This window comes from Furipterus horrens, unplaced genomic scaffold (assembly GCF_987537825.1).
Source record: "Furipterus horrens unplaced genomic scaffold, mFurHor1.1.pri manual_scaffold_4, whole genome shotgun sequence".
Classification (NCBI taxonomy): Eukaryota; Metazoa; Chordata; class Mammalia; order Chiroptera; family Furipteridae; genus Furipterus; species Furipterus horrens.
In genome coordinates, this window is record NW_028327174.1 from 27,557,573 (window position 1) to 27,571,822 (window position 14,250).

At 41.1% G+C, this 14,250-nt stretch overlaps 1 protein-coding gene across 1 annotated transcript in view; it reads right to left on the minus strand.

The window, feature by feature from the left end:
- Window positions 1-14,250, minus strand: part of GUCY2C (guanylate cyclase 2C) — a 69,396-nt gene that overhangs the window by 16,356 nt on the left and 38,790 nt on the right. The window contains exons 16-20 of the mRNA XM_090272879.1: window positions 12,788-12,874; window positions 8,617-8,749; window positions 5,540-5,677; window positions 4,652-4,740; window positions 1,619-1,710 (exon numbers count right to left, since the gene is read on the minus strand). Of these exons, the coding sequence (XP_090129005.1) occupies window positions 1,619-1,710; window positions 4,652-4,740; window positions 5,540-5,677; window positions 8,617-8,749; window positions 12,788-12,874 (539 nt within the window). The remainder of the gene's footprint in view (window positions 1-1,618; window positions 1,711-4,651; window positions 4,741-5,539; window positions 5,678-8,616; window positions 8,750-12,787; window positions 12,875-14,250) is intronic.

A 14,250-nucleotide genomic window follows, 5' to 3' on the forward strand; every position in this document is an offset into this window, starting at 1 on the left:
AAAACCTAACTGGATTATTTTGTTAGACCGAGGAGACTTAAGTGAGGAGTCAGCTCTCTGTGACAGTGGGGCATATGACAAGATTTGGTTCAGAGCTGGGTCAGAGGCACACTAAGTTCCCGCAGAGCTGTTGTGGGGATCAGAGATCATGTATGTAATATATACCACACAATCGAAGGGTCTGAACAAATCATACCATTTCATTATTACAACAACAATAAAAGTTACCACTTCCACACTCAAGGAGAAGATGGCTTACATCATAATCCCCTGGGGTGGGGAGGGAGGTTTGTTAAAAATTCAGTATGTTTCTAAGTCCTATTACAGACCTATAAGACTGGAAATTGCTAAACCTGGGATTAAGAAACAGAATTTTTTAAGGGATTCTTACTAGAAACACATAGTGTAGAGTCTAGTTGGTAGGAAGGGTGAGGGACCAAGTGTAAGGGATGAAGATGGATATCTTCATGATGAACTGATTCAATGAAAAGTTTCCTCAACCTTGGCTTCATATTTTAATTACCCAAGGAGCTATTAAAACTCATGATGCCAGCCTGTTCCTCAGATCAATTACATCATGTTCTCTAGGGTAGACTATCAAGAGCCCAGTTTATCTTCAAGAGTTTACATTTCACACATACAATCTGTCACACACACAATCTCATCTTCTCTTAGTAACAGTTTTGTGAAGGAATGAAAAGTGGGCAAGAATTAAATTGCTTATTATTTCCTGCCTCTTTTCCCCAAATGACAGTTTAGGATCTTCCACATCAATGACCACACTTTCACTGGTTTCACTCTACCTCTTCTCCAAGCTCTGGGCTTTTAACCTCTTTAACCATCTGAATAACTTAATGAGAACCATAGAAAGTTAGAGCTGGAAGGAACTGTAGAGATGATTTTGTTCAGTCTATTTTTCCTAAGTAATTGACACCCAATTTGGATAAACATTTTTCCCGATGTCCCACAGCAAGCTATTATTAGATCCTAGTCTAGAAACTGGATCTCCTCTCTTACTCCAGTGCTATTTTTCTCACTCTGTATCATATCTAACAGAAAACACGAGAAATCTAGAATTCAATCTTACTGGATAATTGTGTGTTACTTTAAAAAAAATTTTTTATCCCGAATTATAATCTGCTTAATGGCTCCAGTCTTAAGTACCTAGGGCCAAAATTGTTGATCCAAACAGTTTAAAATTTTAAGAAACTTGCAGATCTTAAGAATTATCCAGGGACTTTACAGATTTCCAGGATCCATAGTAGACTTCTAAATTCTAACTACATGCAGAAAGGCCAGGGAACTAGATTTTCGATAGACATATTTATGATTAGTCAGGATATAGTTTTTAATCATGTTTTGCTTTTCAGTGTTTAACTTTTCAAGTGATTATTTCTATGAGAAAATTGTCTGTTAGTCTACATACCATTAAAAATTCTTCTGAGACAGTCTGTGTTTTTTCCTTTCCTTCTTTCTTTTAACGGAATTTATTGGCATGACTAGGGATTTTTTTTTTTTAATTGGATGAGGCATTTTCATTCTTAGGTGCCACTAAATGTCAACAATTATTAGAAAAACCTGAAATTGGTGAAAAAAAAAGTAAAAATTTCAGCAATACCCAAATATCTTGGCGAGTGTAGTCTCAATTTTCTTGAAATCTGGTCTCTTTTCTGGATCTTCTTCCCAGCAGTTTTTTACAAGTAGATATACCTGAAAGAAAGAAGGGGTGGGTTAGCTCAGGGGGTAGTATTTTCTTCCATGATGGGAGTTATTAAAGCAGGGAATATTTTACAAACATCTCAACTCTAACAATGAGGGTGAGCTCACCCAGTTGTCTGCAGTGTGTCTCAGACCTTGCCACCTGCACTGCCCTCCTTAACCATTCCTGTAGACACTGAATTAATGAAAAAGGTAATATTGATTTGGACAAAACTAAATAATGGGAGAGACAAAATGCTTTACAGGCATTTGCAGGGTGTATGCTGGGAAAAACAAGAAATAGTTGGGTTCAGTGAGTAATGAGACAGTGACTGTAATGAGAGTGAGGCCTTCAGCAACATTTTTTAACCATGGCTAACAGTAGAATTGTCTGGGGAAAGTTTACCAATTTTATTTTTACCCAGGCCCCACCCTAGGAGATTCTAATTTAATTGGTTTGTGAAGGGCCTGAGGGTTCTCAGATTTAGCAAATAATATAGGACACCCAGTTAAACTCAAATTTCAGGTAAACAATGAATAATTTCTTTAGCATAAGTACGTCCCAAATGTTGCTCGGGCGAAGGACAATAATATATATAATTATTATTATTACATATTGAGTGTAATATTTATTACATCTTATATAATTGTATGCCATATTACAATATAATTATGATTATTATATTACAATAATATAATTACATATAATATCATAATTCTAATTATTATGATACATATTATATATATTATTATTACATATATACAAGAGAAGTGAGGAACGGGAGGTTCAGAGGAAGAGGGAGACATGAGGAAACCCATGGAAACATCATCTTATTTACTACCACTCATTTGCAGCTTTTGTTGGATCAAAAAGCAGGGGGAAAGCCATTTGTTTTATATAGTTTGTTCTTCACACTGGCCGAAATCAGGATCACAAATTGTATTAGAAGCAGTGCCCATGTTCCTTGCCTCAGTGAGTCCCTGGGAAGGACTAGATGTGTGATATAGCCGCTGGTTGCCTGTATTCACTACGAGATGATGCCGCTTCCCTGGGACATGATCTACTGGTGGCCTTCGAGAGGTCTGGGCAGACGCAACCCACAAACAACACCACTGAGTGAAATCGCAGATGTCCAGGGGGCCTTGTCGAGTCATCTAATTTCAGGCCTGTATTCTATTGGAACCAGCTGCTATATATGAAATCTTATTTCTGACTTCCAATCCCAGAATCATCCAGCTACATGAGTGAAGTGAGGAGGAGAATGCTTTTGTGAAAAAGGTTTTAAGCAACGTGCGAATATACTCAGATTAGAAAGGAGTGTTGAGAAGGGATATGCTGATGTGTGGGGAGGAATCCCCGGATCCAGAGAAGCGGAGTGTTGTGGGGTGGAATAAGACAAGAATAGGAGCAGCTCTATTTTAGAAACGTGGGGCTACAACCTGCCTTTAATGTTGAAAAGAGAAGAGAGGAGAGTTAAAAATGGCCTATTCACGCCTGGCTAGGCTGGCCATAAACCTCACCTGGAAAGGGTGCTTATAAATTTGAAGGAAAAGGAGAATGTTATCCTTATCCCACAAGAAATAAAAGTTGTTCGTTCGTTTGTTTTTTAAAGACCATAAAAACATTTAAAACACTTCATTTACTCTCTTTGGGGATTATAAAAGCTCAGATAAAATTCTAAAAAAAAATTTAGAATCTTTTCCCACAGGCTTTAAAAGCCTCTGTGAGGGGTTATAAAAAAATTAAACAAGTGCAGAGAGAAAAGCTCAATTTCCTTCAGATGAAGGATGAAAGGACTGAAACTACACTTTCCTATTGTTTTTATATGTTGGCATACTTATTTTTCAATCACCAGGCAGTGCTTATAAGCCTAGTCAGTGTATCACATAGACATCCTGCTCTGTTGGCTCCTAGAAATTGAGAATGTGATGTGTGCCTAAGGAACTGGCCATTTCCTGAGTTGGGGGAGGTGGAAACGGATAAGGGCAGGGTGGCAGGCTGATGATGGCTCCCAAAGCTATGTCTGGGTCCCAACCCCTGGAACCTGTGCATGTTGTCTTATTTAGAAAAAGGGTCTTTGCAGGGGTGATTAAACTGAGAATCTTGAGATGGGAAGATTATTCTGGATTATCTTGGTGGGCCCAAATGTAGTCACATGTACCTGTCAGAACATGGAGGCAGCTGGAATGCACGCCTGGACTTTTGGTATATGCTAATCAACCTGGCCCTGGACTTAGCCGTTCCCAAAGGATATGTTGATGGACTGAACCATTCCCAGGGGAAATGGTAATGGACAACATAGCCCAATATGTTAACTAACTTGGTGTGGGGGGTGGGGTGGGCGGAGCAATGAGATGTAAATGACCTACTGATAGGCAAACTCACCCTCACCGAAATGTGTGGTTGACAAGTATAAAAAAGGTGCCTGCAGAAGTGCAGGTGGGACTCCTATGGGCCTACAGGGAGGACTGGGAGTCCCCAGTCCCCAGTCCCCTTTCCCCATTTCCTGTTCCCTTGCTCCCCATTCCCCTTGCTCCTACAGGCCCTTGAGTTGGTCCAGGAGCTGCCTCTTCCCTGCACTCCGCCTTTCCCCTTTTTCCCTCAATAAACCCTTTGCCTCATCCCACAGTGTTGTCCGGGTGATTTCTCAGAGCAAGGCTTCCTGACAGTATTCTTATATAGGAAGGAGGTAGAGGGAAATTAGACAGAGGAGGAGAGAAGAATGTGACAACCACCGAGTCAGCAATTAGTGTTTGGGCCACAAGCCAAGGAATGTTAGCCAGCAGATGCTTCTGGAAGTAGCAAGGAATGAGTTCTCCCCTAGAGCCTTTAGAGGGAGCATGATATTGCTGACAATGTATTTCAGACTTCTGGTGTCCAGAAAATAAAGTTCTTGTAGTTTTAAACTATGAAATTTGTGATAATTTGTTACAGAGACCCAAAGAAACTCACTTCCAGCTCTTTTTCCTCAATTGTTTCCAGGAACAGATCTGGGCGGAAGGGCTTCATGCCTCCGAAATGCTCCACTCTAAAAATCTTCTCTGATGGGACAAGAACAATGCAAATTACAAGAAAGAATGCAGTATGAAGAAATCTTATCAGCAGTCAGATTCTGAACTGGTTCACCGACTGTGGATGGGTGCCCAGTGAGAATGTTGCAGAGCCGAGGCCCGTGCTCGGTAGAGAGATACTGAATGAGAGAATTAGTCACCAGGTTAAGGGGCCTCATATGCACTTATTACCTAGGAGGCTACCTTAAGTTAAGGCTACTAACCCTATAAAACTCAACTCAGATACCACTGCCTTCAGTGGGCTTTCTCTGACCAAGACTAGCCTGCAACACTGCATTCCTTAGTTGCCCCCCCCCCCCCCCGCAGGCGTTAAGAGCCAGCGCAAGTGCTCAGTAGGTGAGGACTGAATGAATGGAATGAAACACTGAAACATTTCCCTCCCTTACCCCCCACTGGAGGACCTGTGACAAAAACTATAGATCTTAGTAAGAACTAAAATATGCATTTTATTCCATTTGAGTGATCTAGACACATGACTGTTTGGAATCAGGAGGAAAGAGGGAAAGTTTAAGGGAAGATTCTATAGCTAACAATAACGCTGATGGTAGTGACACCTGGCAGTGTTGTATTACCTCACACTTTCACAGCACTCTAACATTCATGGTGCTACCTAATCCTTCCAAAACCACTGTGAAATGTGTAGGGCAGATATGCCATTGCTTTGCAGTTGAGCGACAGAGATGAGGTCATACAGATTCGGGTCTCTGTGGGCCTAGAATGCAGGTTGGCTGGCTCCCAGAGGGGGCAGATGAAGGGGTCAGACTCTTACCATTCTGGTCCCGGCAGCTCAGCGTGTAAAAGGTTTCTTTCCGCAGGATGATCTCCTGTGCGATGATCCCGTAGCTGTACACATCTCCTTTCTGAGAGATGCTGGCTTGGCGGAGGTGCTCTGGGGCTGTCCACAGGTCTGGGCATTCAGCATGGAGATTGCAAAGTTAAGGGGGTGAGTGGCCCATAGGCTCCAGCTGTTGCTGGTAGACTGTCTAGAGGCTGGGGAGTCTCCCCAACTGGCCAAAATGGTGGTGAGGGTGGGAGGAGTTCTTACACTCAGAGTGTAAAAAGCAAGATAATTGGATAGAGAAAAAATATCCCTCCCTTATCACCTTGGGGGTAGGACCAGGGGAAGGAAGGCACATATGCCATAGATGTCAAAATGGTGCAGGGGAGGTGGTGATCAAAAAGGCCTGTCAGTCTAGCTTGGAAAAGGAAGTGATTGGTTGGGAAGTGGATCCACCCAAAGTGTGCAAAAATTTGGGAAGTTAATTGGTCATTCTGAGAAAGCACCTCGTCCATCCCACACCCAAGCTAACATAATCCCCGGGGGAACAAAGAAGCTCACTCTGGTTCGTGACTTGCAGTCTCATGGTGCACTCGCCTATTCTCACCTTAGCAACCATGGCCTTGGGGAGGGAGCCTCTCTTTCTTTCTCTCTTGCCCACCTGGTAATGCTCTTGCCAGTGCGTTTGTGCGCTTGATTGCCTGGGAGCACGCAACCAGGTGGCGCTGAGAGCTGCACGGCCCATGGCTTTGTGGGCCCCACACACAGGCTCCAGGAGGGAGCCTGAAGTAGACAGCAGCCGGGAACAAGCTAAGCTCCCTGGATGGGGACTAAGGCCGCTTAGCAGCTGCTTGTGCGCTCCAAAGGACTGTACTTCAAAACAGAGCAAGAACTCTAGACACTGGCTTTTGTCCTGGCCTTGCTGAAGACATCGTTGGACTTTTTCCCTGGCAGTGAGAGGAGATGGTCTTTGAGATGGGAGTCCACCATGCTCCCAGGATATGTGGTACCTGAATAAACCTCTTTCCTTTTGCACCAACACATGCCTCACAAGTTTGGCTATTGCAGCAGCAGGCAGCTGAACCTCTGTTTTTGTTCAGTTAAAGATCTGCTTTTGTTCTTCAAGTCCCTACACTGTGCACCCTGAATATGAGTGGCCTTGAGTTTACATGGTCCTAGATTTTTGAGGAGTTTATGCTAATAATCGTGTTAAGTGTAGAACACACACTTACCTTTTAAGCTGACTATGTAATACCAGAATTGGGGTGAGGTCATATGGCAATGTCTTCCCTAAAACTGTGAGGATCATAGTTCTGAGCCCCTCGAGGTCTACCTAGAATAGTGCCTGGTGTACAGGAAGTGCTTATAAAGATTTTTGGGATGAATGCACTAGAATATGAGAGGCTGAGAGGATTTAATAGCTTATGGGACATATGACATAAACCTAGGAAAGCCTTTGTAAATATGAAAAACATTCATATTTTATATAATATAAAATATACATATTTACTAAAAGAAAATAAAGACAGCACATTGAAACAAAGAGACTATCACTGGTATTTTCCAGTTGTGACGTACCAGCAGCCTCCAAGTCAACTGTTGCCCATCGATATGTTTTCTTTGGATCTCTTGGTATTCTTTCAAACATAATGCATACAATTTACTCTCAGCTTACTACTGTGCCTGCTACTCCCTAATGCTTTCCCTCTAGTCCACTCCACACAAGTGAAGTGCTCCTGCACTCTGTTTGGCTTCCTGTAGACACTTGGGTTTTGGATCCCTATCACATATCTTATTTAGTAGTAACAGGGCATACAATTTTCCTTTAACATTCTTGGAAAGTTTTCCAGGATTACCTAGCTCCTTGTAGACTTTTTGAGATTTATATCTTCAGCAGCTTCAATGAAAAAAAAAAATCTATAGATTCATGTTGTTGGGTACAGTGACAGGCTTATGATAAGGCACATCTTCCTCATGTGGTTTTCCATCCAAATGCTCATTGCCTTTTTGAATTTATGTCTTGCGACTTTATGTGATCTGTGATTCATGTACAACTGATCCTAATGGTTTGAGGTTATAGGAAAGGTAGGTACATCTATTTCTGCTAAAATTCAGGTGACCAACAGCACAGAGAGGTAGGTGTAATTGAGTGATTTTCAGAAGCGTAGGATTTGACCTGTAATTCACCTCATTTTCTGTCGTGGTGAGTCATCTAGTAAAGGAGATTTGTTCTACTACACGAATAATGCTTGGCACATAGTAGGTCTTCAATAAGCACTTACTGTGTTGAGTTCAATGTCATTGCATGCTTGATAAGACTGAAGAAAGTAGGGGTAGAATTATAATTTTCTTTATTAAGGAAAAACTAAAGGATTGCAAAGTAGAATTAGAAATAGAATTTACTGTTTGGATCTATTTTGAATCATATATGAATGTTAGATTTCTGAGTCTATAAGCCTGAATTATAGTAAAGAATGGGTAAATATTCAACACAAAAACTCTTTATACTTTACAAGTCATCTTTCTTTGTGTTACTTTTTTAAAGCTTACCAGAATATTAAAATAGATAAGAACACATTTTACTGGTAATAGTTTTTCTTTTTCTTATCACCATCACAGATAAATAAATGATGTCTAGAATTTGGAAATGGGTCTTCTGCCTTGTACTCTATCTACTTGGGCAAATCTCTTGGCCTCTCTGGACCTTTCCTTTTTCTTTTATACAGAAAGCAGGTTAGACCACGATTTCTAAGGTTTCTTATTACTCTTAAAACATTTTATATTTTTCACCCAGTTCTGCCTCCAAAAGCTAAGTTCTTCATTGTTTCTCACTGGTATCAAGGGACACGGATGAAGGAAATCCACAGAGGAGATTTGTTCAACTCAAGAAGCATTTGTTGAAAACTGACAAGGGCGAGGTGCTGGAGAACAGCCAGCTGTTGCCTCTTGTGGTTCCAAGTGTTCGTTTGCTCATCAGTATCACTGTTTGCTGAGCAAATTTTGTGGGCTTGTGAGAAAAAAAAAAAAAAAAAGACCAGTGGGAAACTGGTTACAATTTCATTACAAACCTTTTTTTGAAGGTAAAATGGAATTGTAGCCAAAATCAGTGATCTTCACCACCATCCTACTGTCCACCACGCAGTTGGTGGATTTCAGACGACCGTGGACTTCTGTCTTATTGGAGTGCAGATATGACATCCCCTGCAATTTTCCAGATGACAAGAAAGCAAAGAGATAAGACACTACATTTGCTTGATTATTTAAAAAAATGACATTTTGGGCTGACTGTGCAGATTTGACTAAGATTAAGGCTGACTGTGCGGATTTGACTACGGTTGAGGCTGGCTATGTGCATTTGACTGAGGCTGAGACTGACTGTGCGGATTACAAAAGGACTAACTATACAGTTTACAAGGAGGCTGAGAATCCATGAGGTTCTGGATTAAAAGCTGGTGGACCCCATAACACAGACAAGGTCTCCTCAATCAGGATTGAATGACTGGCAGCTACTGGTAAAGCTGAACTGTGTTTGGAAAGTAGGGAAAGGGTTTCTCTGACTTTTCTAAAACTAGCCTGCTTTGGTAGGGGGGAGGCAAGGATATGTGTTTATGGGTGTTTTAAAGAACATAAGACTTAACAACAGAAATCCGCAAATAACTAAATCTATATAACTGTTAAATAAATAATTCTTTTTCTTTTCACTAAAAAAAAAAAAAAAAAAAAAGATGACATTTTGAAATCATTTTGATGGGGGACTAAAATGTTGGAAAATTTTAATTGCATGTAGCAGCTAATAAGCGTAGTCATCAAAATATGTAAAAAGCTATTGTTTCAAGAACTGGAGGTATGACCCACCTTGACTCCAGGAGACCATAAGCCGTTCCACCTTTGTGCCTCAGGAGGACGGCAAGCAATCAGGATGGTATCTGGGCCATTGTGCTCCAGGGTGAGACAGCCATCACCCAGGACACAAAGACCACAGCCCAAGGCACAAGGGCCACTGCCCAGGACACAGATGAAAGAATGCTCTAGTTTTGATCTGATTAACCTTTTCCCTGAATTCCAATCCCCTTACCTATACTATTCTTCTCCTTATAAAAAGGGTTGGTTTAAAATTGAATTTAAGACGGTCTGTTAGGGCACAAACCCACCATCTTCTCAGATCACTGACCATCTGAATAAAGTGCCTGTAAAGATTCAATCTCTGTCTCTGCTCATTGGGTCTGGTAGGTGACAGGTAGCACCAACAACAGTTTTTCTGGTTCCAATTTCAGCATGCATATAGAATCACACTATCAGATTTTAAATTTAGTTCCATTAATTTTACTTTTACAATATTAAGGTCCTAACATATGCCTAAGCACTACATCTAGTGTTAAGATCTGTGTAAGTCACACAGTAAAAGCTAATTGTCTAAAGACTCCGATTAAGTAGTTATATATAATATAAAGCAAAGGGTTGATCTTCTTTTCTTAAAGGGTTTTCTCCTACCACTTACTTGGTCTGTGAACTTAGCTATGTCTGGTCCTCTGCTACCTCAATTCAGAAATATATATAATAAGGCCTTGGCATTCTGAAGGGAAGGGCAAGGCTAGATTAGTTCCTAAAATGTCATGGGTTTTATTCTATTTTGAAAGGGGAAGCCTGTTTTCTTCTGGTGTGCTTCCCTCTGGTGGCCAGAGGTGTCATTGCAGAAACTGGTTTTCCGCCTGGATCACAGGAGTGATGTAGCAAATGGAGTATCGTATAACATTTTCCAAACTGATTCTGATCCTATGGAACTTTCAGGAGATTTAAGACTGCATCAAGAGTTCCGGCCAAGATGGAGGCTTAGACGGACGCGCTAGGTCTCCCTCTACAACTAGAGAGGAATACAACTACTTCAAAACAAAGGATAACTAGAAATTCCAGAAAATAAAACTACACGGAAGCCCAACATATGAAGTTATAAACCAGCGGCGCTCTTTGGGCAGGTAGGACGAGCGAAAGGGGGCGGTGCTGTTTGCGGTCGCACCTGGGACAGCGGCGGGGAGAACAACCCCGGCTGCAGTCGAACCCCCGGCAGCTCGCGACCCCAATGCTGGGGAAAGCAGCCACCACATCGCCTTGAACGGTGAGGCCCAGGGGGCCGGGAGGATGGATCCCGGTCTCCTAGCGGAATAACTGTGTGAATCCATCTTGGACCCCCGCCCCCAAAGAAAGCGCCACAGGGCTGCGAAATAGGTCGCGGACAGGCGCCGGTCGCTGGCTTGTGACGAGTACACAGGCACTGCCCCCTATTGCCGGCCCAAGAAAACAAAACGCATCTGTCAGAATGAGGCAGACAACTATAGAAATCCCGGTGGCACAGCTCACCAGGCAACAGATGGAGAACCTGACAGATGAACAGATAAGAAACCTGTCAGATGCTCAGTTCTGGGCCATTGTTATCAGGTGGCTTACAGAATTTACAAAAGATCTGGAAAAAGATGAGAAAGAAGCAAAAAACACTCATAACGAAAGGAACAAAACCACATACGAGACAGATGGTGAGGAAATAAAATCCAGAGTTCATTTCAACAAACCGGAATATGGAGAAGGAACAAGCAGTCAACCAATGCAGCGAGAGGAAATGGGAAGCAACGATGAGAGGATCAGAAACCTCTGGGACAGCTATAAAAGGCCCAACATAAGAATCATTGGTTTGCCAGAGAGCGAGGAAGATGAACTAGAACTTGAAAAATTGAGTGAAAATATAATAAAGGAGAACTTCCCAGACTTGGGGAAGGAAATAGACTTACAGGTCCAGGAAGCACAGAGAGTTCCAAAAAAACTGGACCCAGGGAGAACCACTCCAAGACACATTATAATCAAAATGTCAAAAATTAAAGATAAAGAGAGAATCTTAAAAGCAGCAAGAGAGAAGAAAAGAATTATGTACAAAGGGGTCCCAATTAGACTATCAGCTGACTTCTCAAGGGAGACCCTGCAGGCAAGAAGGGACTGGCAAGAAATATTCAAAGTAATGAAAATCCAAAACCTACAACCACGAATACTCTATCCAGCGAAATTGTCATTCAGAATAGAAGGACAGAGAAAGTGTTTCCAGGACAAAATAAAACTGAAAGAGTTCATTAGATCCAAACCACTGTTATATGAGATGTTAAAGGGACTGGTTTAGAAAAAGGAGGATCAAGACAATGAAATCTAAAATGAAAACTGCATCACAAGAAACAACAGAAGCTAGGGAATTGAAACAAAGGCAAACTAAACAGGCAACGAGAGTGGAAAAAGAACTATAGGTACGGGGAACATATTGGGGGAAGGTCAACAGGGAGGGGGAATGGGGAGAGGGAGGGAGATGATATAGGAATTGAGGATCATGGTAGGAGGGAATAGAATAGACAGAGAGAGGTTGAGAAGAACTGTATGCACAACTAATGGACATGATCTAAAAGGGGGGGACAACTGGAGGGAGGGGGGCCACCGGGTGGAGGGGAGCAGAGGGAAGGGAAATTGGCACAAATGTAATATTATAATCAATAAAACACATTAAAAAAAAAAAAGACTGCATCAAATAGCTCACTCTTGGGACGGTATTCCCATTTCTGGTAGCATACCTGTCCAAATTTATTACTGCCTCATGCAAGATGCTTGCCTGTCCTTAATATTTTCTCTTATAAAGTTGAAGATCTAGTTGTTCTCCCTGCAGCTGTATATCGTTTTGATTTCCAGCAAGTCTGTGAAAATGTGTGCCTCAAATCCAAAGTAGAAAGAATATAATAAGAAGACTAACAAGAACCAATATGTATTTATATTTGCTTGCACCAGACCTTAAGCAAAGCATATGAATTATTTAATAAATACAATGACACTACAATATAAGCACTATTTTTATTATCATTTTACAGATGAAGAAACCAATGCACAGAGAAGCTGAATAGCTTGCTAGATCTGTTTTTCTTTCTTTTTTTAAAAAATAAATATTTTATTTATTTATTTTTTAGAGAGAGGGGAAGGGAGGGAGAAAGAAAGGGAGAGAAACATAGATGTGTGAGAGATACATCGATCGATTGTTTCTTGCACTCCCCCAAGTGGGGACCTGGCCCACAACCCAGGCATGTGCTCTGACTAGGAATCGAACTGGTGACCTTTTGGTTCACAGGCCGGCACTCAATCCACTGAGCCACACCAGCCAGGGCTAGATCTGTTTTTCTATTTTAATATTCTAGATGCCTTTTGTGTCTGTAGGTCTCTTACCTTAGCAATGTCATACAAGACAGAGATTTTAAACTCCCAGTCCATGAATGTACCATCAGGGTAGGAAATTGTGTCATTTAAAACATCCTGAACAGGAAAAAAAGGAAAGGAAGAAGTGAGTTGTCATAGGGTTTTTTCTAAATCTTGGCTATTATAAATAGCACTACTCTGAACATAGGGGTGCATCAATTCTTTTTTTAAGTATATTTTATTAATTATGCTGTTGCAGTTGTCCCAATTTCTTTTCCCTTTACTTGCCTCCACCCAGTACCCCCTTCTGTCCAGCAATCCTACCCCCCTTAGTTGATGTCCATGAGTTATGCCTATTAAGTTCTTTGGCTTCACCCTTTCCAATGCTGTTCTTAACATCCCCCTGTCTATTTTGTACCTTGCCATTATGCTTCTTAATCCCTGAACCATTTCCTCATTTCTTCCCTTTCCCCCTCCCAGTTGATAATCCTCCAAATGATCCCCATACCTGTGATTCTGTTTCTGTTCTGGTTGTTTGCTTAGTTTGTTTTTGTTTTTATTTTTTAGGTTCTGTTGTTGAAAGTTGTGAGTTTGTTGTCATTTAAATTCTTTTGAACTTGTGTTTTGAGTTTCTTAGGGTGTGTTGCCAGCAGTGGAATCATTGGGTCAAAGAAAATTCTATTTTTAATTTTTTGAGGAAATTTCATTCTGTTTTTCATAGTGGCTGCACCACTCTGCATTCCCACCAACAGTGCAGTAGGGTTCCCATTTCTCCACATCCTCGCCAGCACTTGTTGCTTGATTTGTTAATGATGCCCATTCTGACTGGTGTGTGGTGGCATCTCATTGTGGTTTTAATTTGCATTTCTCTGATGGACAGTGATGGTGAGCATTTTTTCATATGTCTTTGGGCCCGCTGTATGTCCTTCTTGGAGAAGTATCTATTCAGATTCTTTGCCCCCCAAACTACTATTCTAGTTTTGTTTGTTTGTTTGTTTTTAAATAGAAGCTTATTAAAAATTTGAGAGATTAGTTTTAAAATTTTAAATTATTTTAAAACATTATTGAATTATAAATATTTAGACCTCTTTGAAGTTGCTACTGCCTCCAATCTTAAGATTCTGGCTTTGTTATGGGGAAGAATATTGAGGTTATACTGGGTTTAAAAATAGTCCAAAAGGCAGGGTGATTACACATTCTGGTTTCCTTGAGGTCAGTTGCAATTTAGATATGCCATTCCAACAATTATTACAGTACCCCTTTTACTCTCAAAGTATCCTGATATGGTCACCTACCCAAAGGTTGAAAGCTTATCAAAATGCATGCCCAGATAGTGCTCAAGTGGTTCAAATATTTCAATGAGGTTCAAATACTTCAATGCTCCTTGAAGCAACTGTCTTTGATTTCTTCCTTCTCCTACCCTTTTTCTGTTCAGTCCTGTTTCTGCCTCACACCTGATTCTGCTTATTTGTCAATGATTGTTTCTTGTAAAT